The sequence below is a fragment of the Spermophilus citellus genome (assembly GCF_964194105.1).
Source record: "Spermophilus citellus genome assembly, chromosome: 15".
NCBI lineage: Eukaryota > Metazoa > Chordata > Mammalia > Rodentia > Sciuridae > Spermophilus > Spermophilus citellus.
In genome coordinates this window covers 44,423,114-44,448,197 of record NC_138195.1, presented here as the reverse complement: position 1 = coordinate 44,448,197, position 25,084 = coordinate 44,423,114, and the positions used below count along the sequence as shown (strand labels likewise).

Genomic DNA, 25,084 nt, shown 5'->3' with positions numbered 1-25,084 from the left:
ATAATTAACTGGAAAAACGAGTACATAGCAATCACCCTTAAAGTCTTTAGTTAGAAATTTCTGTGAGTTAGCCTCAAGGAAACTCCACTACTAAAACAGGAAACAGTAACCAGAACACAGGATGTCCCTAAAGTATAAGTACTCTGAATTGTGACCCACCTTCCTCAAGACCTGATATCAAGAGCTAGGAAGGTAGCTCAGTGGCAGAGCACTTGCCTAGTATGCTGGACAGCCCTGGATTCAATTCCCAGTACAGTGACAAAACAAAACCAAACCCCAATTTCATCTCTAATTAAAATCTGAGAGGAAAGGAACAATGGGGTTAACTACTCCCCCTTCAAAGTTCTGACAGGAATTGCTCCCAGAGAAACAATGTTCTTTATAACAAACGATAAATGATTGGGAAGTGATTGGGCTTCGCAGATTATTAAATTGCTTCTACATACCTATAGTCCGAAAAACATGCCAAGGAGGGACAGTCTTGAACCAGAGAGTGAGGCCTTCTCTTGAGGAGAATGCAAAGGGCCATGTCCCAGCTTCCAGAAGCTGGCATCCACAATGAATAGCAGGGAAAGAGATCCCATCAATGTGAGCCCTTTACATCGGTTACCTTGGATCAAAGCAGGGACTCTTTTCTCTGGCTTCAGGAAGGACTAGGGGGAAAACCCCACAATCCTAGCTGAATTCTGATGGAATGTGGGATAAAGCCTGAGAGTTCCAAAAGAGCCAATAAATAAATAAAAGACCACTTACTTTTATTCCACTCCAAATCAGCAGGAAAACCAAAATCAATGGAAGGTGCTTCAGAGATGAGCCCTGTACTTTGCTTATGGCTGCCTCAGCAACAAGGCTTCTTATTCAAGTACAGGCTAAAGCAAGCACAGCTACAGAAAAGGAAATGTTCAGGAGCTCAGTGTAAATCCAAACAAGAATTTGCATCTTTTAAGATGTCTGAAATTGCTAAAGACTTGGCTGGGAACAAGTGCCAGAAACCCAAAGTAGACATTCACCAGGAATGTGTTGACTGACAAATGGCCTCTAGGTTTCTCTTGAGGGTGAAAAAGAAAACTGCTTCGTTTTAAGAACACAATGACATCAAGAAGCCCAGGACAAAATGAGCACACAGAGCTACCTACACATAGGCTTAACAGGGCAATCAAGCACAGAAAGATGGCTGTCATTCTCAGGTGTTCCCTGGTAAAGTGAAGGTGCTTCTTGGGTGAGAGAACTAACTCAAGCCTGCAAGCTGGTGTAGCTGAAGATAACAAGTATCATACACTGACTCATGTAGGGCTTCCTGACACTATCATCTGTTTCATCCTGAATCTTTCCTGTCTTCGGTTCTATAACCTAACATCTAATTTAGATTTACTCCCTTTGCTTGACAATCCCCATTTTAATTAAGACAGCTTTAGTGGTAGGCCCCAATTCCTTCCATCAATTACTGGCTAAAAGAAAGTAAAGTGGTTAATGAGTCTTAGAGACCAAATCTAAGCTTTGCACATAAGCATCCTTGAGCAGCTAGTAGTCAGACGGGTGTACATATATTACAGTTCTCCTGGGAACTGCCATTTCTTGCTACCTCTCTCAAAGCCATCAGGTAGCTTTGGGGAATAGAAGGTTTGTCTTACCCTAGCTTGGTGATACATACTTTAGAGAATTGTTTTTGGTAGCAATATAGTTCACTTAGATTAAACCTACCTCCCTGTTGACCTGTTTTTGTTTTTTTGTGGTGCTGGGGATCGAACCCAGGACCTTGTGCAAGGCAAGCACACTACCAACTGAGCCATATCCCCAGCCCTGGTTTCATCTTCTGTTGGGAGTGTGGTTTAAGGGTACCACAATTTTCTCTTTCCCTGCCTCCCTCTAATGTCAGGGAGAAGCCAGGCATCATGGTATGAAGACACTTGTGCTGCTCTGCAGAGATCCACGTGGGGAGAAAACTGAGGCAGCCTGCCCAACAGTTACAAAGATGGAATTTGAAAGTGGATTCTCAGGTTGAGGATGCAGCTCAGTAGGTAGTGTTTGCCTAGCTCCAGAGTGACAGCAAGCCCTGTGCAGATCTTGCCTGCAACTCTATATAAGACCTGTGCTAGAACCACTATGCTAAGCTATACCCAAACCCCTACCCTACAGAACTGATAACATTTGCTATATTATTAAATTTGGAGGCAATTTCTTATAAAGCCAGAAAACTAATACAGATAGGAAAAAACTTGGCCTGGAAGCCCAACACCTAGAAGCCAGCTAGTTTCTACTCCTGTGCTCTCATGAATGATACACCAAATAATACAGAATATGAGAGCTGGGGAACCCTTTGCTTCTGCAAAGAAGGCAAAACCATAACAGTATATGTCTGTCTCGGTCATTTGTCATGAAGATTGATTGTCCCAGAAGTATAGAAACATGGTTTCCTCATAAAATAAAAAGTATAAATAGTTACTAAGATTTTAAGAACTCTCATTCAGATAGTAACTTATGGTGTTTCCTCCCCAAGAGAAAGTCAGGAATAATATTCACTTAGGGCTTCATCTGGGAGGTTCCTTCTAAACACCCAGAGCACTACGTATTAGATTCTGGCTTGCTCTGAAAGTGATTCTATGAGGCATAACATAAAGATGCCATCTACTGGAAGTTTATCTGTTGTCTTGTGCAATTATTTTTGCCATGCTGGTTTATGGAGATCAGAGTATGTTTAGTAATGGTAGCCTCCAGGAAAGAAATACTCCAAGCAGTGAGGAGGTTCTGGTAGGAAAAGGTCAAGGGACTAGGCAGCTCCTGCATGACACAGGAGACGCTCCCAACAAATTCTAGAAACATATCCTCTGATTAAGGGTCATGTGCCGAAATTCCCCAAGATGGAGAGAAAGGGGCAAATGGTATTTTGATACCATTCAAATTGGTCATGTTTTAAATCCATTTCCTGTTGTGGGCGAGTGAGGAACCCAAGTTTTCGGAGGCAACAATAAAATCAAGAAAAACATACTCTTCTGCTCACTGACACCTGCTTGCTGCCAGCTGGAGTCAGATTCCACAGGATGCCACCACCAGCATATGAAGAATAAAAAGCTTCACTCCCAAAGAACCAAGCTCTAGGTACAAATAGGTCCTGAGCAAGCTTCTTATGTAAATGACAGTGCAATTTAAGTTTTTCTAAGACTATGTAAAGCGAAATTTTGAGTTTAATTAAAATCAGAACAGGGATACATTAAACAAACAAACAAACAAAAAATACTTTTCTGATTATCAATTTGACTCAAAGCATCCCCAAAACACTGGAGATCCAGCTTATTCCTGAGACATCAATTATTAAAAAAGATTTTTACTCTTTGAACTATTCACATTTTTGTAGCAGAAAACAGAACAAAGTTCCGCAGATATACTTCTTCTCTTCTTTCTAAAAGGTCTTCACAAGTAGGGTCTTTTCATAGTTCAAAAGAAAAACAGCTTTCTTTCCTAGTCAATGGAACCGTTACTTCCACCCTGGGATCTGGTCTCTTAAGAGAGCTCAGGGCGCCCAATCCAACCACAAATTCCCAGGATACCAGTGGCTACTTTACTTGCCTTCCTCTGAGGGGATGGAGGGATCAGTCTTTTGAGGGAGGCACCCTAGGATTACTGTGCCAGTCAATAGTACCAGGAGAGTAGGGGGGTGGGGGGAAGGGGGGGTGACAACAAGTCAGGGGAGGGGTAAGGAAAAGAACAAGGCTTTCCTGAACAAGCCACAGCAAGGCAGAATGGTCCAGTTTTATAAACCACTCACAACAAATTCCAAACACACACACCCAAAACTTAAGGGGGAAGGAAAGAGTTCAGAAGGAACTGGGGAAACAAAGGATGGTGACATGGAACAGCAGACTATGGACATTTCTTACCTTCCTAACATTGGAAGATGTTTAGTTAAAAAGTTGCTGTTCAAAATTGTACTGAAAACATATCTAAAAATAGGTCTGTAGTCCTCTTAAAAATAAAAGGTCACTCCTCATTTAAGAGGAGTGACAGATATTATCAGATACCAACACTTGAGGTATCTTTGATGTATATTTGAAAGATGGCCTGGTAGAGGAAAGGGAAGGAGGGAGGGAGGGAGGAAGGGAGGGAAGGGAAGTGAAAATTCAGAGTATGACGGGAATGGTTAAAAAAAAAAAAAAAAAGGAACACATTTTTAAGCCCATGCTTATTTATCCCAGCAGCCAAACAAAGCAGATCCAAACAGGAAAAATATGTAGTTCTTTTCTAAGAACATTCTGAAAGTCAACTTTAAACTCAAAATAGAAGAAACTGAAATCTGAAACAACAAATATCACAATGTTGATTGGATTTTAAAGCAACTGACTACTAAAAGTGGGTACTGAAATGGTTCAACAGTCTTCAGAGGTCATTCTTAGGCATTATCTGGCAGAATACTAGGATTAGTCCTTACCCACCCTGTGGAGACCAAAATGCCTCAATTCCTTCTTATGAACCTGCTCTGGGAGCAGAAAAAAATCACGTGGAGATCTCACAATTCAGAGAACTCTGCCAGCAACAAGATTCAAGCAGGGAGGAATGGCAGAAGAATGGTAAAGTACACCTGGTTACCAAGGACTCCCTTCAGTGGTAAAGATTAAAAGTATCTGCACAAATTTATTTGCACTAAGTAAAGGAATGGGAAGACAAACTATAATATTAAAGACAGAAGATACTCCTCCCAGAGGAAGGAGGGAAGTAGACTTCAGAACAGCGTCACGGGGTACTGCTATCAGAGTTGCACAAACTGTCCCTAAGGACAAACAACTCAAACTCAAAAGAGAAAGCAGCCCTCTTTTTGTAATTTCCCCATTCTGGATCTAAAGACCCCAAACCCAGCACTAAACAAGTAGGATTCAAGGAAGAGAGACAAAGAAAAGAACACAAATAATGATCAACCAGCCAAATCTCTGTATCCCAGAAATCCCAGCTGGTAGAGTGAGACTTGATTTGGAATAAATCTGAAGTGGAGAGTGGTTTCAATAGAGAAATGACCAGTGAAGCCACAGTTAGTTTTCCTCTATGGACTGCTTAGTTCTAAGGAAACACCCCAAGGGCCTTCAAGCTAATCTAACTGGGCAGGGATAGGAAAGGGAGGAGAAATGGTCAGATGAATCTCATCTTCCCATCATTTGGCACAGAGGAGGAGGGAGAGGTGGAGATGCATTGGGGATGCTGGTGCTGCCTCTGTGTCTCTTCACTGTTGATCCTACAGCCAGATCAGGTACACATAGGCATTGGTGTTGCTGCTTTTCTTCTCCTCCTCACAGGGAAGTCAGATGTCCATCTCAAACTGAGCATCATCCCCTGGGTAGGATGAAGAAACGCAAAGTTTAGCACAAAAAGAAAAGCAAAACACTTTAAAATATCATTTCCTATACATAAGGGTCAAGAAAATAATTCAAACAATCCCACTCTCTGCTACTTCAAAGCACTCATTCTGTTTTACTTTGCTTTGCCTAATATTTTTAATTTTCAGTTCATTTGTTTTTGTGGTGCTGGGGGTCGAATTCAAGGCTTTGCACATGCTATGCAAGTGCTCTACCACTGAGCTATACCCTCAGCCCTTGGCTGGCCTTTTTTATATGGAATTTTTTTAAAAAAAATCACATCACTTGTGGGAAAGAGAAAATGGGCAAAAGAACACGAGTGAACTTTCCCAGGATACCCTTGTCCATAGCTCACAACATAGCAGCTTCTAGGAGCTCTCTGCCAGAGATCAAGTGAGCACACTCTTCTGGAAGCTTTGAACTTGAGACCTTCTATGTATTGAGACTTTGTTCATTAAAAACCAAAGTGAACTGGGCACAGTGGCACATGCCTATAATCCCAGGGGCTCGGGAGCTGAGACAAGAAGATTGTGAGTTCAAAGCCAGCCTCAGCAAAGGCAAGGTGCTAAGCAATTCAATGAGACCCTGTCTCTAAATATTAAATACAAAATAGGGTTGGCGATGTGGTTCAGTGGCCAAGTGACCCTGAGCTCAATCCCCAGTACCCCCTCCCCAACGCTCCAAAAACAAAAACAAAAACAAAAACACCCAAGTGAAGGCCAGGCAGAGTGGCGCACACCTGTAATCCCAGAGACTCAGGAGACAGAGGCAGTAGGCAAGTTGAAGGTTAATCACAGCAACTTAGCAAGACCCTGTCTCAAAATAAAATTAATAAGGGGTGGGGATGTAGCTCAGTGGTACTGTAGTATGCCTAGCATGTGTGAGGCCCTGGTTTGATCCCCAGTACTGGGGGGATCAAAGTGCAACCCCTGAGGTTTACTCAAGAGCTGGCCATTTCTACATCATTATTCTGCTTCTACAGAGGTAAAAAGAAGACCCATTATTAATAAAGGTGTCTGTCTGTGTGGGAAAGAAACCATACTGCTACACCCAGATAATTAGAAGATATCTTTCTTCTAAAGAAAAAGGTCTATTCTCTAAAGACGATGGAAATGGGAGCTCTGACATCCTCTCTGTATGTGAGTGTATGTGTGTGTGTGTGTATGGGAGGGCGGGGTGTTAATCCCTGGCCTAATAAAGCCTCGACCAGGCAGTCCTTCAGGTATGGTTCCAAGAGTCAACTTTGGGTTAACCATGCCCTGACTTTGGATTGTTTTCCACCCACCAATGAGATTTGATTATAATTTAGAACTCAGGGCTTCCAAAGCAGTTCAATAAACTTTGGGAGGTGAGAGGACTTCAGAGACATATATCTACTAAATATCATTATACCTGTTGTATCAGCATTTTTCAACCTACAGAAAACTGACATAAAAATTCCTAGAGCCACCCGCTTGGTCCCCAACACTGGCATCCCTTACCAACTGTATGCTTCCTGTCATGATTGTTCAAGTTGTTCAAATTGTTTACTTCTACTTTGGAGTCTTCAATTAAGGTGCCAGGGCTAGTGACTCCTGGGATATTGGGCAGATGGCAGGGTGGGGTCTGAGCCATGGGAGAATTGCGTCGATCCAAAAGAAACTTCCTATCATAAATGATTCGAGTTCCTGGAAAACAGGGTTGAAAAGAATTTGAAATAAATTAAAGGGCTACCAACATATAACACTAAGGGATTTGGTTTGAATTTCACCTAATTCTAATCTTTAAGGATTTTATAATTCAAGTCAAAATTCTAACTTCCCAACCTGTGAACAGGCTTCACTGGCATCTGGAATGCCTTTTCTTCCTCTTCTGGCAGGAAACTCCTGCAAATCCTAACAGAGGTAAACAGGACCCATTATTAATAAAGATGTCTGTGTGGGAAACAAACCATACTGCTACCCCCACACAATAAGAAGATATTTTTCTTCTTTTCTGCTCAACACCACTTCCTCTGTTAAGCCATACTTTCTCCCCTTCTTTTAACCATTCTTTCTCTTAGCTTGCACAAAACACTTCACTTAGGACAGACTCCTGTACATCTATTGACCTCTCTCTGTAGTTTACATTCCTGATGACAAAGCAGTGTCTTATTTATAAATATCTCACCTGCATCCTAACATTAAAATGTCCAAAACAAGTTTTTAAATGAATAAATAAATATGTGGAAAAACAGTCACCTTTAGGTCAAAGGCTTTTTCCGAAGACTGACATCCTCCCCACAGTAGAACTCTATTCCACAAAACAATTGGCTTGCTGGTAAGAAGTACCTGAATGTTTTACAAACAACAACAGTTCTGAAAAGCACACTTTACCCAATAGTTATGAAAACCTGCTGCTTACAAGTGAATATCAGGTACCTAAAAAGGAACTCAACATCACTAACCATCAGGAAACACGAATCAAAAATCCCAGTGAGCTATCACCAAAGTAGAAACAACTTCCATATAATTCTCCAATATCACTTTGGGATATCTATTCTAAGGAAATGAAATCAGTAGCTCAGAGATGCCTATACATCCATGTTCATTACAGCCTAGCCAAGACATGGACACAACTTAAATATCTGTCAATTAAGTGACTGGATAAAGAAAATGTGGTGTAGCTGGGTGTGTGACTCAGTGGTAGATCATTTGCCTGGCAATGAGGAGGACCTGGGTTCAATACCTAGAACTGCAAAAATAGTAATAATAATGAAATGTACACATACACACGCTTATACAGAGGAATATTATTCAGCCATAAAAAGAAGGAAATCTTGCCACTTGTGACTACATGGATAAACCTTGATGGCAGATGAATCTTCTGAGTGAAATAAGACAGAAACAAATATTCTATAATCTCACTTGTATGCAGTATAAAAAAAGTACGATTCATAAAGAGTAGACTCGGGGCTGGGGTTGTGGCTCAGTGGTAGAACACTCGCCTAGCATGGGTGTGGCACTGGGTTTGATCCTCAGTACCACATAAAGATAAATAAGTAAAGGTACTGTGTCCATCTACAACTTAAAAATATTAAAAAAAAAAAAGAGTAGACTGGTAGATGCTAGGACAGGGGAAATGGGGAAAAGATGGTCAAAGGGTACAAACTTTCAGTTACAAGTTTAAGTTCTGGGGATCTAAATGTACAGCATGGTGACTATAATTAACAATACTGCATTAAAAACTTGAAATCTGCTGAGAGTAGATCTTAAATGTTCTTACCATATACTAAAAAAGGTAATTATATGAGATAATAGATGTGTTAAACTTGATTGTGGTTATTATTTCACAATATATACACATAAAATCATGAACCTGTACACCTGAAATTTACACAATTTCATAAATCATACCTCAGAGTACTATCCATTCTTTTAGTCATGGTCTTCTCAAGTTACTAATGACCATAAATAAGATACAAAACTAAGCAACAATTAGAGATGTCTGATGTTGGCCCAAAGTAGATGTGTGAAGCTCTGTTGCTGATTCTACGACCTCAGCTGGCTCAGGAAGAAAGAATGTGGTGATCCTTAGTGACGTCTGCTAAAGGGGTTGACAGTGGAAAAAGGAAGTGGTAGCCCAGCATCTCTCTCAACTCTAAGTAACAAAGGCAAGTAATAGTCTGTGGCTACCCTGCTTACATTAGGCTTAAGTGTGGAGGGTGATGCTTTCAGGGTTTAGGCATCCAAATTAAAGGCAATATTATATGCTGAAGTAAAATTACCTTACAAAGCTATTCAGTTTAAAGAAGCAGAACCTAAATTACTACTGGCACAATGACTTCCTCAACAGGACTCCTAGAGCTCAGGAAATAATACCAAGAAGTAACAAATGCAATGATATCAAATTAAAAAGCTTCTGCACAGCAAAGGAAATGAGTGTGAAAAGAAAACCTACAGAATGGGAGAAAATCCTTGCTAGTGTCTTTTCTGATAGAGGATTAATATCCAGAATATATAAAGAACTCAAAAAACTTACCAACCCCCCCCACATAACCCTATCAAAAAATGAGCAATTTCTTCTCAAAACAAATTAACATTTTTAGCAATTAGGGAAATGCAAACCAAAACTACACCAAGATTTCATCTTGCTCCAGTTAGAATGGTAGCCATCAAGAATATAAGTAATAATAAATGCTAAAGAGGATATAAGGGAAAAGGGACATTTTTACACTGTTGGTGGGACTGTAAAAATAATACAATCACTATGGAAACCAGCATGGAGATTCCTTAAAACATTGGGAATGAAGCCACCATATGACCCAGCTATATCATTCCTTGGTATCTGCCCTAAAGAACTGGTGTGAGCATTTAACAGTGATACATGTTTACAGTAGCACGATTCACAATGGCCACATTATGGAAAAGCCTAGGTGTCTGTCAATGGATGAATAGATAAAAAAAATGACCTACAGACACACAAAATGAAGTTTTATTCAGCTACCAAGAAGAATGAAATTATGTCATTTGCAGGAAAATGGATGGAAATTGAGAGCATTAGGTTAGCAAAATAAGACAAGCTCAGAAAATCAAGGGTCATGGGGCTGGGGATGTGGCTCAAGTGGTAGCGCGCTCGCCTGGCATGCGTGCGGCCCGGATTCGATCCTCAGCACCACATACCAACAAAAGATGTTGTGTCCGCCGAGAACTAAAAAATAAATATTAAAAATTCTCTCTCTCTCTCTCTCCTCTCCTCTCTCACTCTCTCTTTAAAAAAAAAAAAAGCTGACCAAATTATATTATGTGTATGTATCAAATGTAATAAAAGGTTCCATTACTAGGTAGAATTATAATGTACCAATTAAAAAAAAAAAAAGAAAGAAAAAAACCACTATCGGCTAACAGAGACCTTTAGATTCTCAAGCAGAAAAATAAGAATACTCCTGTCATATTATAATAAAAAGAATAAAACTATTAGATGTTTTTCCCCCCATGTTTCAGTCAGCTCAGGCTGCCATACCAAAATATCAGACTGAATGATTCAAACAACCAAAATTTATTATCTCACAGTTTTGGAGTCTAGATGTCCAAAATTAAGGTGCCAGCATAGGTAGTTTCTGGTGAAGGGTGTTCTCACATGACAGATGAGCAATCTCTCAGGTCTTTCTACTTGTAAGGACACTAAACCCATCATGATCATATCTAAACCTGATTACCTTTCCCAGGGTCCCTAATACCATCATAGATCCCCTAATATCACCACATTGGGAGTTAGGGCTTCAACATGCAAATTTTGGGAGATAGGATTCAGTCCATTGCACACCAATTACACCCATTCTAAATGGATTCTAATCTATTAGGGTTTCGAAATCAGCAATCGGCTTATTAGGATGATATGCAAAATAATGGCAAACATGATGAGAGAGGGCCTGACAGATTTCCAAGAACAGGGAAGGGGCTTTAGTGGATGGACCTTGCACACCTGTGTGTCATCTACACACACTCTCTCTTTTTTTTTTTTTTTTTAGTGCTGGGAATCAAACCCAGGGCCTTTTGCACATAGGGCAAGCACTCTACCAACTGAGCTACATCCCCAGCCCTCAACTAACTCTTGTTCATGACTAGATTTCAGAAAGGTGAGCTTTCACATTCAACCTGCAATTTGAAACAAGATCATTCTAACTTCTGCAGTACTTTTATACTGCTACCCAGTTTGGAAAATACAGTGATGAGGTGGTTAAAAAAAAAAAAAAAAAAGCACAGGACAGAAGCAATATTTCTAAATTATATGTAGTAAAGAACTGAACCAACTATGGCATAGGTAGTAGGAATTATGCCTTAATGTGTGAGTTATGAGAGAAAGTTTGAAAAACCATGATCTGGCTAGGGTTGTGGCTCAGCAGTAGAGTGCTTGCCTAGCATGTACAAGGCCCTGGGTTCGATCTTCAGCACCACATAAAAATAAACAAAATAAAGGTATTGTGTCCAACTATAACTAAAAAATAAAATATTAAAAAAAAAAAGAAAAACCAGGCAGACCTGATAAAATACAAGGTTTAAAAAATAGTTTTACTGGACTGGGAATATAGCTCAATTGCATGCACAAAGCTCTGGGTTCAATCCCCAGCAGCACCACCAAAAAAAAAAAAAAAAAAAAAAAAAAAAAAAGAGAGAGAGAGAGAACTTTTTAATATTTATTTTTCAGTTTTCGGTGGACACATCTTTATTTTATTTTTATGTGGTGCTGAGGATTGAACACAGCGCCCCGCGCATGCCAGGCAAGCGCGTTACTGCTTGAGCCACATCCCCAGCCCCAAAAAAAGTTTTATAGAGATACAATTCATATATAATTCATCCATAAACAGTGGTGCACAGGCCTGTAATCCCAGGAACTTAGGAGGCTGAGGAAGGAGGATCACAAGTGTGAGGTCATATTCATCAACTTAATGAGACCCTCTCTCAAAAAAAAAAGGGCTGGGGTATAGTTCAGTGGGAGAGTTCCCCTGGGTTCAATCCCCAGTATAAATAAGCATATAAACAGGAAAAAAAAAAAAAAGGTCTATAAAAATTCAGTAGAAACCATACTTCTAATTTTTATCTTTTCCTGGTCTAGCAATATCTAGCATGACACCTATGATATTAGGCAGTGGCAGCTAGCTACAGTTCTCAGTCAGGTACACAATCAAGAGGGTAAGTAACTGGATTTTCTGTACTATACTGCTAAGCTATGAGGTTTGTAGGTTAGTGTATTATATACATTTTCAACCTGTGATTATTTTCAACTTACAATGTTAATCAAGATGTAACCACATTGTTAATTGAGGAAAATCTGTACTTTTTCCCTCTGACATATATTTGTACATATACATGAGGTAGAGTGGGATGCTTTGCTTTGATTTGTGTACATACTGGGTAGTGACCAACTCCAGGTAATTAGTAGCTCTATCACTTTAATCATTTGTTATTTCTGGACGATGATACATAATACATTATTGTAATTATACAAATAATACATTATTGTAATTTCTTTTTTCCTTTTCTGCATTACTGGGGATTGAACTCAGAGGTATTCTAACACCGAGCTACATAAGTTGCTTAGGCTAGCCTCAAACTTGTGATTCTCCTTCCTTAGCCTCCCAAGCAGCTGGGATTACATGTGCAACCTGGCTGCATTTCCTTTTCTATGAAAACAATCATACTCCTTGTTCTTAAATTGGAAAGGCATAAAAAACACAATTTACTGATTTTCAATTTTTACACTCAAACTGTTCCAGGACAATGGAGGACTAAGGTTGACAGATTGAGACAGAGTTTAACTATATTTTTATCTCAGTACTGGATCAAACCTATTATTATTTGGAATTTTAGAGGTAACTACAAAAAACAAAATTCAACTACAAAAACTGGTAGTTGGGGCTGGGGATGTAGTTCAGTGATAGAGCACTGGCTTAGCATATATGAGGTCCTGGGTTCCATCTCCAGCATAGATAAGAAAACAGGAAATGAGAGGTAGAAAGCAATAAAATACCCTAAATTCCTTGTCTTTTCTAATAAGGAGTCAGTACTATTGTCTAGTATTAGAAATTATGATATATTATTTATAGCAACCGTGGTAACTAAACAAACATTATAAACAGAAAATGTTGAAAATGGTAGTTCACTAGCAATTTTTTTTTTTTTTTTGGTGGTGGTGCTGAGGAATGAACCCAGGGCTTTGCCCATACATTAGGCAACTGCTCTATTGCTGAGCTACGTCCCCAGCCACCTGGTGGCATTTTATGTGCTTCTATGCTGTTTTGTTTATAAAATGTGCATATATTACTTAGTCTTCATGTTTAAATATCAGAACAAATATGAGCATTTATAGATAAATATAATTTTTTTCATCCCCTAGTGAACAGATATTAGGATAACTCTATATAATACCTTGATCCGGGGCTGGGGATGTGGCTCAAGCGGTAGCGCGCTCGCCTGGCGTGCGTGCGGCCCGGGTTCGATCCTCAGCACCACATACCAACAAAGATGTTGTGTCCGCCGAGAACTAAAAAATAAATATTAAAAAAAAAAAAAAATACCTTGATCCCACCACATTCTCTAGAGCTGATATTACTAGGAAAAGTCAGGAGCAAAATAGAGTCCCTTTAATGGAGAATAGAGAGGAGAAAAAATGCGCTCCCTTTTGATCTAAAAACGAATGATTCTCAAATGGTAGAAAACAACAAGGCCCATGAGAGCTGAAATGATACTTGCCAAGATGGCTCATACAGAAACAGGTCATTCAAGCCTAAGGGCCTCTTTCAAAACCAAGCATCATAGATTAAATAATAATTAATCCATATATCAAGCTATATATATCTAAGAAATGTTGGGGAAAAAAGCACAGAAAGTCCACAGTATCCTGATTAACTTACAGAGTAGTTGTTACTAGACTTTCACTGGGTCCTCTACCATCCAATTCTGTTTAACCAAGGCTGCTTCCAAAATGAAGCATCCTTTTATACAAATGGACAGCTTGTGGGGGGTGGGAGCGGGTGTTAAGTAACTTGCCTAAATTGCACAGCTTGAATAAGCCAGTAACAAAATCCTCTAAGGCTGAGATGGTCCTGTTTTCATATAATAATAGAGGATGGTGGAGTTGAATGGGCTTTCCTCATGGGACTTTTTTCAGCAGAAAGCAAAATCTCATAAAACCTCTAGCAGATTTCCCCCTACATCCCATTTGGCCAGAACTGGGTCAGATGCCCACCAGATCTAACACCGGGGAAGCCATGACTAGCTTAGAGAAGTCATGGTTATATCCCTGCTCTTGGCAAACTGCCACTTAGGAAATCAGGGAATTTATGACAGCATGGAAGAGGAAATAGATGTTGGACAGAAAACTAACAACGCCAATCACATATGTTAATATTTATCCACATTTAATAAATAGTAACCAGAATGGGTTTAAGAAATTGGGAGGATGGAAGGTAAAAGTACACAGAAGAGTGTGCGTATGTGTATATATGTATGTATGTACATATATGTATATTTTTTTCCACCTCCAAGAAAAGGGTAAATATGTCAACTAAAATCCTCATCTTCCATAGTAAGACACTACTTAGGATGAAAAAAAATTCTGGAAAGGGATAATGGTAGGTAATGATTATAAGAGCACTGTGAATACACTTACTGCCAATGAACTACACACTTAAAAAGGTAAATTTTATGCTACATACATTTACCACCATAAAAATACACTTTAAAAGATCAGTGACAATGCTAAAAGAATTATAAGGAATTGAAACAAAAATGCTTGCCACTTATTTTATAAATCAAGAGAACAATACTGCTAGGGCAGCAGAGACCACAAAAAACTGAATTTAAAAACAACAACAACAAAGCACTTGGCAAGTACTACCCACCCCCATAATAAATAGGGAAAATAAGAGGTAAAAATACAGAAAGGACTATAAAGAGTTTTATTCCTTCTATTTAGAAAGGTGATGATAACAAGGTCTGTGTTTGACTGGTTTAGAGAATATCCATGATCAAACTTCAATTTTATTTTATTATTTATTTTTATGTGGTGCTGAGGATCGAACCCAGGGCCTCTTACCTGCTAGGTGAGTGCTCTACCGCTGAGCCACAATCCCAGCCCCAAACTTCAATTTTAAACATTGTTCTTTTTTTAAAAAAAACATTTTTTTTTAGTTGCAGATACACATAACACCTTTATTTTTATGTGGTGCTGAGGATCCAACCCAGTGCCTCTCATGTGCAAGGCAAGCTCTCTATCACTGAGCTACAACCCCAGGCCTTAAACATTGTTGTTCCTGAAGGTTCTGGATGAATAGACTCCTGAAAAGCTCTATCAAAGGAAACTAAAAGCTGCATGTCTCAATATCTTCCAGGGAGACTGGTAGTGGCCTCTACCACGCGGCCTGCGCAGTGGTTTCATTAATGAGGTTCTAGGCATTAAGTTAGTTAGAAGAGATCAAAATAAAACACACAAACCAGTTACCTTATTTATATTGCTAGGTCCGAGACAGCTCGCCTCCCTGGTTCCCGCCCAGCAGGGCAGCGAGGATTACTCTGGGCTAGCAGGAGAGAGAGAGAGCGAACACGCCTGGGAGTAGCTTTTTATTTGGGGAACAAGAGATTCAGGGGAGAATTCCATCCAATGAAGGTTGAGGGGGGGCTGTACTCCAAGGTCAGGGCCAGTGATTGGGTCTCCGGGGTCAGTGGTCACGCACACCCCCACACGGATGGGCTCTCTCATCAGGAAAGGGTCGGGAAAGCTCCGACACAGCCAGAGCGCCTCAGGCCCTTAACGGGAGTCACCCAATCACGTGTCAGAATGGCTCTCCACAGTGGCCGAACCACATTAGGCATGCAAAACTATCAAATCCCTAAAGTACTAGTAAGATTAATAGAGACAATTTTTACATCAACAAAAGACCCAACTAGAAGCCTCAGGGCCTTCTAACAATATGGCTAAACACTATGGCAAATGGAAGGCACCCAAGGTTTGTGAAATATCTATCCAATTATCCCTTGATTAATTTCAAGATTCAATATTTGGGAGCAAGATTTCCAAGATATTAATGTTTAAGAATGGACTCTGGGGCTGGGATTGTGGCTCAGCGGTAGAGCGCTTGCCTAGCATGTTCGAGGCCCTGGGTTCGATCCTCAGCACCACATAAAAATAAATAAATAAAGGTATTGTGTCCAACTACAACTAAAAAAATAATAATTAAAAAAAAAAGAATGGACTCTGCCCAATCACTTAGGCCACCTCCACAACAGAACACACTCTAGGCTAAAAGAGAAGCTGATCAAATGATTTTCTATTCAGAAGGTCCAGTGTTAGAAAAGAACTTACAGAGGATCTGGGGGAAGTCTCTCATTTTACAGATGAAAAAAAACATCCAGAGAAGTTAAAAGTATTTGCAAAAGGTCACACAGTGACAAAGGTATCATGACACAATACAAACAACACAGGTACTCTAGACAAATCTGGTTTACTTGAATTTAGGTTTCAAAATGAGTTGAATCAGATGCTGAGGGCTAGGTACCAGGTCCAAAATGGTAATATGACACCATCCACCCTTAAATAAAGGACTACCGACTTTAAGTCTATCTCAACCATCAGGAAATCTGAGTCAAAATGAAGTATATCAAATACTCCTACTGCTCTTTGGGCTTGTACACCTGGAAATTTTTCTCTCCAGAAATGCCTGGCTCTGATTACAAGAAAATATAGGCTAAATATGTAGACTGCATCTCGGATCAATTCTTTGGATTCAATTTCACAGATGTTTTCAAGTCACTGTAATGCTAGTAATTAACAATCACTGCTAATGGTACGGAGAAAACACTTTAGGATTCAAACCTGGCTTTCATTCCTACTATTGCTTTCTTTCCTTTCCAACACTACTACTACTACTACTTTTTTTTAAAAAAGTATCTTCATGGGCTGGGGATGTGGCTCAAGCAGTAGCGCGCTCGCCTGGCATGCGGGCGGACCAGGTTCGATCCTCAGCACCACATACCAACAAAGATGTTGTGTCCGCCGAAAACTAAAAAAAAATAAAAAAAATAAAAAGTATCTTCCACTTTTACCCATAGAAGGAGCTTATACTAATCCTAGAGATGTCACAGTTCTAGGTTAATGTTTTTACCTGGTGCCAAAAGAATTTACTAAACAAGAGAGCAATTTCCTTCCAATGTAGGAACAGCCCAACAACTAACAATCAATCTCTGGTGTTAAAAGCAGCTCCTCTGAGGCCCTAATGATTAACCAGGACATTTAAAGAAGAATCCCAAGTCTCACACTTTCAGGTAAGTAGTTGAGAATCTATAGCCAATCGTCTATCTTCACCAGTAAACAATAGTCAGTACTTCTGCTATAAACAGAGGGCATTTTTTCCAGTTTTTTTATTTATGTATATTTATTCTAATTTGTTATATATGACAGCAGAATGCATTTCAATTCATAGTACACATATAGAGCACAATTTTTCATGTCTCTGGTTGTACACAAAGTAGAGTCACACCATTTGTGTCCTCATACATGTACTTGGGGTTATGATGTCCATCTCACTCCACCGTCTTTCCTACCCACCATGCCTCCTCCCTTCTCTTCGCCCTATCTAAAGTTCCTAACAGAAGGGCATTTTGAAAAACAATAAAAATAAAGTGTTTGGGCTGGGGATGTCAAGCGGTATCGCGCTCGCCTGGCATGTGTTCGGCCAGGATTCGATCCTCAGCACCACATACAAACAAAGATGTTGTGTCCGCCAAAAACTGAAAAATAAATATTAAAAAATTCTCTCTCTCTTAAAAAAAAAAAAGTGTGGTATTACCTTAATACCAACACCAAACATATCAAAAGAAAAGTACAGGCTAATAGGCTTTATGAATACAGACTCCAAAGTCCACAACTAAACCAGGAGTGGTGGCAACTGCCTGTAATCCCAGCTACTCCAGATATTGAGGCAGTGGATTCCAAGTTCAAAGCCAGTCACAGCAACTTGAGAGAGATTCTGTCTCAAAAAATTTATTTTATTTTATTTTATTTATTTATTTTTTTTAGAGAGAGTGAGAGAGAAAGAGAGAGAGAATTTTTAATATTCATTTTTTAGTTCTCGGCGGACACAACATCTTTGTTGGTATGTGGTGCTGAGGATCGAACCCGGGCCGCACGCATGCCAGGCGAGCGCGCTACCGCTTGAGCCACATCCCCAGCCCCCCAAAAATTTAAAAAAGCATAAAAAAAATAAATAATGGCTGGCGATGAAGCTCAGTGGTAGAAAATCTCTGGGTACAATCCCCAGAATTAAGCAAACTGAATTTAGCAACATATAAAAAGTATTATATACCAAAGCCAATTAAGATTTTATCTCATGAATACAACCAATTCAAAATGTGAGAATCAATTAATGTAATACATAACAATGGAATAAGACACAAAACACACATGATCATTTCAATAGAAGAAAAAATTGGGAGGCTGGGGTATAGCTCAATGGTAAAGAGCTTACTTAGCAGGCACAAGGCCCAGGATTCTTTTCCCAGCACTGCAACACCTTTTTATGATTAAAAACATCCAATAAACAGGACTAGAAAGAATTTCCTCAACCCAATAAAGTAGATTTATGAAAAACCACAGTAAAATTGGGTATGGTAGTATATACCTGCAATCTCAGCTACTTGGGAAGCTGAGACAGGAAGATTGAAAGTTTGAGATCAACCTGCACAATTTAGCAAGACCTGTCTCAAATAATTCTCATGAAGGATGGAGGATGTAGCTAAGTGGTAGGGCACTTGCCTAGTATATACAAGGTCCTGGGTTCAATTCCTAGTAATGCAAAAACAAAAAGCCCCCAGTTAACAGCTTACTTAATGATGAAAGGCTGGCTGCTTTCCCCTAAGATCAAAAATAAGGCAAAGAACCATTCTCTATGTTTTACTCCATGTCACATCTATTCATATGTGTCTACTATGGTACTAGATGTGACACATTCTGAAGACACTAGCCAGGACAATTAAAAGGCATCCAGATTGATAAGAAAAAACTATCTTTATTCACAGATGACATGATCTTGGATTTAGAAAATTTCAAGGAATAACAAAAACTTAACTGTTTTTTCCAATTTATCCTTGCTTAGTGAGGTTTTTCTTTTTAAAACTACATAATGAAACAAATTATTTGTCAAGGTGTTTATCCTAGAGATCTAAACAATTACTTATTTAGATGTAAATACTCAAAATTTCTGAGCTTTTAGCTTAAAGCTGTGGTCTGAGAACCAGGTAAAGGGGATCTTTAAATACTGGGCACACCAGGGGTAGATAGTTGCTGAATATTAAGAAACATACAGGTTTTTTGTTTTATTTTGTTTTGCGTGGTGGGGTGGTGATGATGGTACCAGGGATTAAACTCAAGAGGCACTTACCCATTGAGCCACATCCCCAGCCCTATTTTGTATTTTGTTTAGAGTCTCAATGAGTTGCTTAGCACCTCACTTTTTGCTGGGGCTGGCTTTGAACTTGTGATCTTCCTGCCTCAGCCTCCTTGCCTGGCAGAACATACAGATTTTAAAGGGCCTGCAAAAAGCAAAGTAAAACATTGACTATATCTGGAAATAGTAGTCTAGGCCTTACCTACTTACTGCCAGTCTCAACTATAAATAGAGCTATTGTAAATAGAACAGCAAAAATCTTCTAAACATTAATTTGCTCACCTTACAACTTGGGAGCCAAGAACAAGTCCTGCTATTCACCAAAAAACTGCCCTGTGAAGGATCCTTTCCTCTTTTAATGGATGGACATCCACAACTCATCCAGATGGTGCACATCTGTAATCCCAGCAACTCTGGAGGCTGAGGCAGGAGGATTGCAAGTTCAAGGCCAGCCTCAGCCAGTTAGTGAGAACTTGCCTCAAAACTTAAAAATAGGGCTGGAGGCACTGGGTTTGATCCTCAGCACCACATAAAAAAATAAATAAAGTTAAAAAAATCATATGCCAATAAAGCTTAAAAAAAAAAACCTTAAAAATATAAATAAATAAGGGGCTGAGGTTATAGCTTAGTGGTAGAGCACTTGCCTTACACATGTGAGGTACTGGGTTGGATCCTCAGCACCATATAAAAAATAAACAAATAAAATAAAAAAGATATTGTGTCCATCTTAAATATAAACAAACAAACAAATAATATATATAAAAAAAGAGAACTGGAGATGCAACTCAATGGTAAAGCACCCCTAGGTTTGGTCCCCAGTACCCACCCCTGCAACTACTTTTAAGACAAATTCTCAAAAAGTTCTCTCCTTGGGGCAGGGTTGTGACTCAGTGCCACAGTGTGTGAGGCACTGGGTTCAATCCCTGGCACCACACACACAAAAAATAAAATAAAGGTATTGTGTCCATCTACAACTAAAAACAACAACAACAACAACAACAAAAATCTCTCTCCTTAATAACCTTGGTGTTGCCAGTGTAGATTTATCACTTTCCTTCCTATTTTGCACAGGAGTCTTTGGGGGAGCAGCAGGGAAGTACATGAATGTCTGCCATGTATGCTGCATTATCTATCCACCCATAGGAGCTGTTTCCCCTCATCATACTCAGATTATCTGACTTCGGTCAGGCAGAGGTGCTTCTTCCATATGGCACACTGCCCTGAGGATGAGGACTGCTGCCTTCTCTGGGACTGTAATTTAGTTCTCCCGCCCCAGAAATCAACAACACATCCAACATAAAAGCTGAAGGACATCTTCAATATATACTTTGGCAGCTGACATATGAGACCAAAGCTGAATCTCCTACAGAATGACAACACATTAATCTGTGATAATTCTGAGGTGAGTAAATGGTGGTATCTTCTTTAACAACAAGGCAAAGTGAGATGAATACTCTTCATTATGTTTTCCATGTACTTCTCACAGGTAATAATGCAGTCCTCTTGTTAAGAACTGAAGTTACTGAGTTAAATAAACACACTGTTGGCTCCGAAGGTATTGGCCTAGAATATACTCAGCCTGAAGTCACCCAATAAGAAATGCTGTGAAAACATCAGAAATTGGTCCTCCTTCCCCATATCTATAGAGTATGACTCATTCATCCCAAGAAAGAAACCAGATTAAGGAGGTCTCTCCCAAAATACAATTTTTTTTTATATAGCTCGCTCCAAGTGAATTATTTTCCCCTTCTTCCCGCTTCTCTTTTACCAATTCTTTCAATGGCCTTCAGGTAATTTTTCCCCAGTGAACTAAGGGCAGAAGAAAGGAACCAGAAGGCAAGAAAGGAAGAGTTATAGCACAAACAAGATTTCAGACCATCAGTTAGTGACCTTTTGTTGTTCATTACAGCATTATTTTCTATAGCTGATGAGGATGCTATATATGAAAAAGAAAGGCTAAAAGAGGTCTAGTGTCTGTTCACTCCCCAGAGCACAACTCTCCCAAGTCACAGTTCCATGCCTAGGAAAAGACTAATAAAGTAGCAAAATCACATTAGCTAGTATTCCAGAGACAGAATAGTCTCTTAAATTGTTTGTGAGGGGCTGGGGTTGTGGGACAGTGGCAGAGCACTTGCCTAGCATGTGTGAGGCACTGGGTTCGACCCTCAGCGCCACATATAGTGGAAGAAAAATTGGAATAGTAGCCAGTGTACTAAATTTGAGACTACCCACCTACGTTAATTGGCTGTATGATACAGCCAATTTGGGTTTCTTTGGGTTTCAGTTTCTTTCAAATATAAAAGAAAGCCATTAAGTTCCTTCTGGCTAACCAATATTATAAAAGTGAAGCTAGGGCTTGGGGTTAGCTCAGTGGGAGAGCAATTGCCTAGCAGGCTCAACATCCTGTGTTTAATCTTCAACAACACACACATACAAACTGAAGCTAACTCTTACCTTCCATCAAAGATAGAAGCATCCTCCCAATGCAAGAACTGAATATTATCTACAATCTATTCACTTATTTGTGGTGTTGGCACTTGGATCTAGGGCCTGCTGCATGAGCTCTACCACTTGAATCCAGCAGATAGGACAAAAAAAAATTTCCCCTTTTTAATAATGAATATTTTTTCAGGCACTCTTTTAGCAATACAAGAAATCCAAGATGTTATGGTAAATGTATTTTCACCCACCTCTCATTTCCCAAACCACAGGAAAGCAATTTTGAGAAACTTCCAGAGTAGGATATCCTGTGATATCCAATGAATAAAGGACTCTCAAAGGGGTTGAGAAATACAAAGTTGGCATTGTTGTAAACACATCTGCCCAGTCTGATCATCTAAGGCATACAGCTCATCAACTGTTATCCACTCCAGGTTTCCAGAAGTTTGAGACAGGAAAAGTACTCCCCCCATTATTTTCTTTCTACTGGAGACTGAACCTACTGATACTTGACCAGTGAGCTACATCCCCAGTCCTTTTTTGAAAATGGGTCTCACTAAGTTGCTTAGGTCCTCACTAAGTTGCTGAGGTTGGCCTTGAACTTGCAACCTTCCTGCCTCAGCCTCCTGATTGGCTGGGATTATAGGCATGTGCCATCATACCTAGCCTAGATTTCTAATATAAGCCTACTGACTCTCATTTGTCTAAATGTAAACCAGCACTTGACTAAAAATCTTATCTGCACCTCCTATCTCTCCAAATCAGGATTTTAAGTCCATTCAGAGCAATTGCATTTCCTACTTTTGAGTATTGTTCTGTTTTGTGCAAAGCACTGCACTAAGCACACAAAACTCACTGAAGATATGCATCCACGTTAGTTTGGGAGTCTAGAGGTGACCAAATAATAACTTCACTCTGGTTCTGGGAAATAAAATTACATGGTAAGAGGGAGAAGAAGGGTGTAGCAAGAGGAAACAAATCATCAGAGGTCAGAAAATCTCCAAAGGAGAAAAATGTCAAGTACTACACAACCACAACTAATCAGCACTAAGTTAAACTGTTAAAATAGTGATTAAACCCAACTGCAGTGATATTGTATTCTGTTAAGTATTAAAACGAGCGCTTGTGTATCCAAAAACAGATCACTTTGTGCATGCAGATCTACCAGTAAATACAAACTCAACTTTACAGATGAGCCAATGACAAGTATTTAAATGTAAAACAAAAGTATGCATATAAGCTGTGTGGAGGCAGGTTAAGTGATATTTGATCAAGCAGTAGTGATAGTGTGTTGGGAGGGTAAATGGATCAGTATTTCTGGCAGAAATCTTCCCAAGCATTTTAGGAACTAATCCAGAGTATGAGACAGGCTTCTATCTTTAAAGCCCTTGTTTTGAAAGTACAACAGTTTAGCTTTTGAAATATGGCAAAAGGGGTTCCCTCTGTGGCTCTTCCCTCAGGGAAAATTAATATATAGCTAAAAGTTTAGTCTCTTCTCCAAATAAAAATCATAGCTGGTTGTGTTGTTACAGCAACACGTGTTCTGGACTGCTGGAAGCACAGCACGGATCTCTCAGCATTACTGAGCCAAGGGAGGGAGGATGAAGAAGACTTTTGTGTGCATGTGTGTTTATTTGTCAATCAACACTACTTTCCTTGAGTCAACTTCCACTTCCTATCCATAGATCTATCCACAGTAACTCTCTCTCCTAGATTTAAATTCCTTGGTGTTGGCAAGGCAGTTCCCTTACTCTACAAGCTTTGCCATTGTGCAACGGATTCAGGGATTGGTTGTAGTACAACTTGCCATCCCTGCCCACAAAAAGAAGGCCAGAGATCCTGTAGACCGCAGGGGCTGCCAGCGAAGTCCCCACCCTCTGTCTACAAGGGGATGACTGCCTGGTCACTAAAAGAAGGCAAAGATCTAAACTTAAAAGGAAGCCTGGTTCCAGTCTTTTGCCTTTGGAGAACAGCCCTGGCAAGAGACAGACAACCTTTGAGCTCCCTTCTCCCTGACCAATTCAACAAGCTTCACCTCTACCCCACTGTTGCTTGTAAACAGTTCCTGGTCCTCCTTTGAAAAGCAATGCCAGGAACCTCCCTGTGCATCGCCTCTTTCCCAGGATCAGGCAACCTCACTTGACCAGAGTGTCCTGCTTGACAAAAAGCCCCCCTTCAATCCATCTCCAAAGGCGGAGACTCGGAAACTCTACCCTTAAGGCTGCCAGCGTTCCACCATTCTCACCTCCTTCCCCTTGGCTATGACTTGAGCATTATTGTATCATACTGTCCTCGCGGCCTGGGGACTCCCCCACCCGTGGGGCCTAGTCCAACAAGGTAAACAATGCTGTCAAAGCAGGATAACACTGGGCGAGGCTTCGGGACTCTGCATTCCAGCCTCCTCCTGACGTTTTTAAAAACAGCAAAACATGTCACCGAAGGGTCCCAGAACTGAATCCCGCTCTCTAACTTCCTTTCTAGGAAGGCCAGGGGGACACCCGCGAAGTCAAGCATTAACGAGCACAAACTGCAGGAGGGGAAGGTAACGCAGAGTGCCACGCGCGGCCGAATCCGCCTGGGAAGGAGGCGAAGGGGAGAGAAACTGGGTCGAGTTCGTCAAACTGCCACGAAGCGGGAACCGGGGCTTTCTTTGAGACGCTCGAGCCACGTTCCCGGGTGGGCGGGTGAGCAGGCGCGAGCAGACTCGAGTCGCGCGCCAGCCAGAAGGCAAAGTGCAGGGTCCCGAAGCCGCGAGCGGGGTCCCGGGGGCGGCGCGGGCACGCAGAGGAGCTGCTGGGGACGCGGTCTCACCTCCCGGCGTGGTGGAGAAGAGCGTCCCCCCGGGCGTGGTGCAATAGTCATGAGGTAGCTGCGCGGCGTCGCTAATGGGCACGGTGCGGGTAGGGATGGCGCGGCTCTGGCTGGGCTGGTGGCCGCTGCCGGCGGACGAGGACATGGCTCTGGGCGCGGGCTCTAGGCTTTGTCCGCGGGCGGGCAGGCGGGCGGCGGCGGCGGCGGGCCCGGAAGGCTCCGGCTGCTCAGGCGGGCGGCAAGGCGCGCTGCGCTAGCTCCTCGGTCGCTTTCTCTCGCTCTCTCGTCCCGCTCCGCTCCCGCCGCCGCCCTCTCAGCCGCCGCCGCCGCCGCCGCCCGGTCCTCTGGCCTCCGCCTGCAGCCTCAGCAGCAGCAGCAGCGGCAGCAGCGGCGACGACGACGACCGGAAGCGGGCGAAGGCGGGAGCCAGAGGGAGTTCGGGGAAAGCTTGCCGGCCGGAGGTGACGTGATGTAGGGCGGGACCTGCGGGGCGGGGTTAGAGGGCGGGGCTTAACTTTGGCCTGAGGGAAGTGGGTTGAGGGAGTCTATGTGAAGCGTTACTGAGCCTGGCGAAGTAGGACGAGGAGGACTTTCG

General features: G+C 41.0%; 1 protein-coding gene across 1 annotated transcript; it reads right to left on the bottom strand.

The window, feature by feature from the left end:
- Positions 1 to 378: 378 nt before the first annotated feature.
- EIF4EBP2 (eukaryotic translation initiation factor 4E binding protein 2) lies at positions 379 to 24,917 on the bottom strand. The gene is made up of 3 exons (XM_081267115.1): positions 24,490 to 24,917; positions 6,821 to 7,006; positions 379 to 5,316 (listed from the first exon to the last, which is right to left on the bottom strand). Exons 1-3 carry the CDS (start codon positions 24,632 to 24,634, stop codon positions 5,285 to 5,287), a joined length of 363 nt encoding a protein of 120 aa, XP_081123241.1. The 5' UTR covers positions 24,635 to 24,917; the 3' UTR covers positions 379 to 5,284.
- Between the last annotated feature and the right edge of the window lie 167 nt (positions 24,918 to 25,084).

Coding starts and splice junctions, on each gene's coding strand:
- EIF4EBP2 (XM_081267115.1), bottom strand. CDS start 24,634: ATGTCCTCGTCCGCCGGCAGCGGCCACCAGCCCAGCCAGAGCCGCGCC. Junction 7,007..24,489: donor CTTCTCCACCACGCCGGGAG/GTGAGACCGCGT, acceptor CCTGTTTTCCAG/GAACTCGAATCATTTATGAT. Junction 5,317..6,820: donor TGACAGGAAGCATACAGTTG/GTAAGGGATGCC, acceptor CATCCTACCCAG/GGGATGATGCTCAGTTTGAG.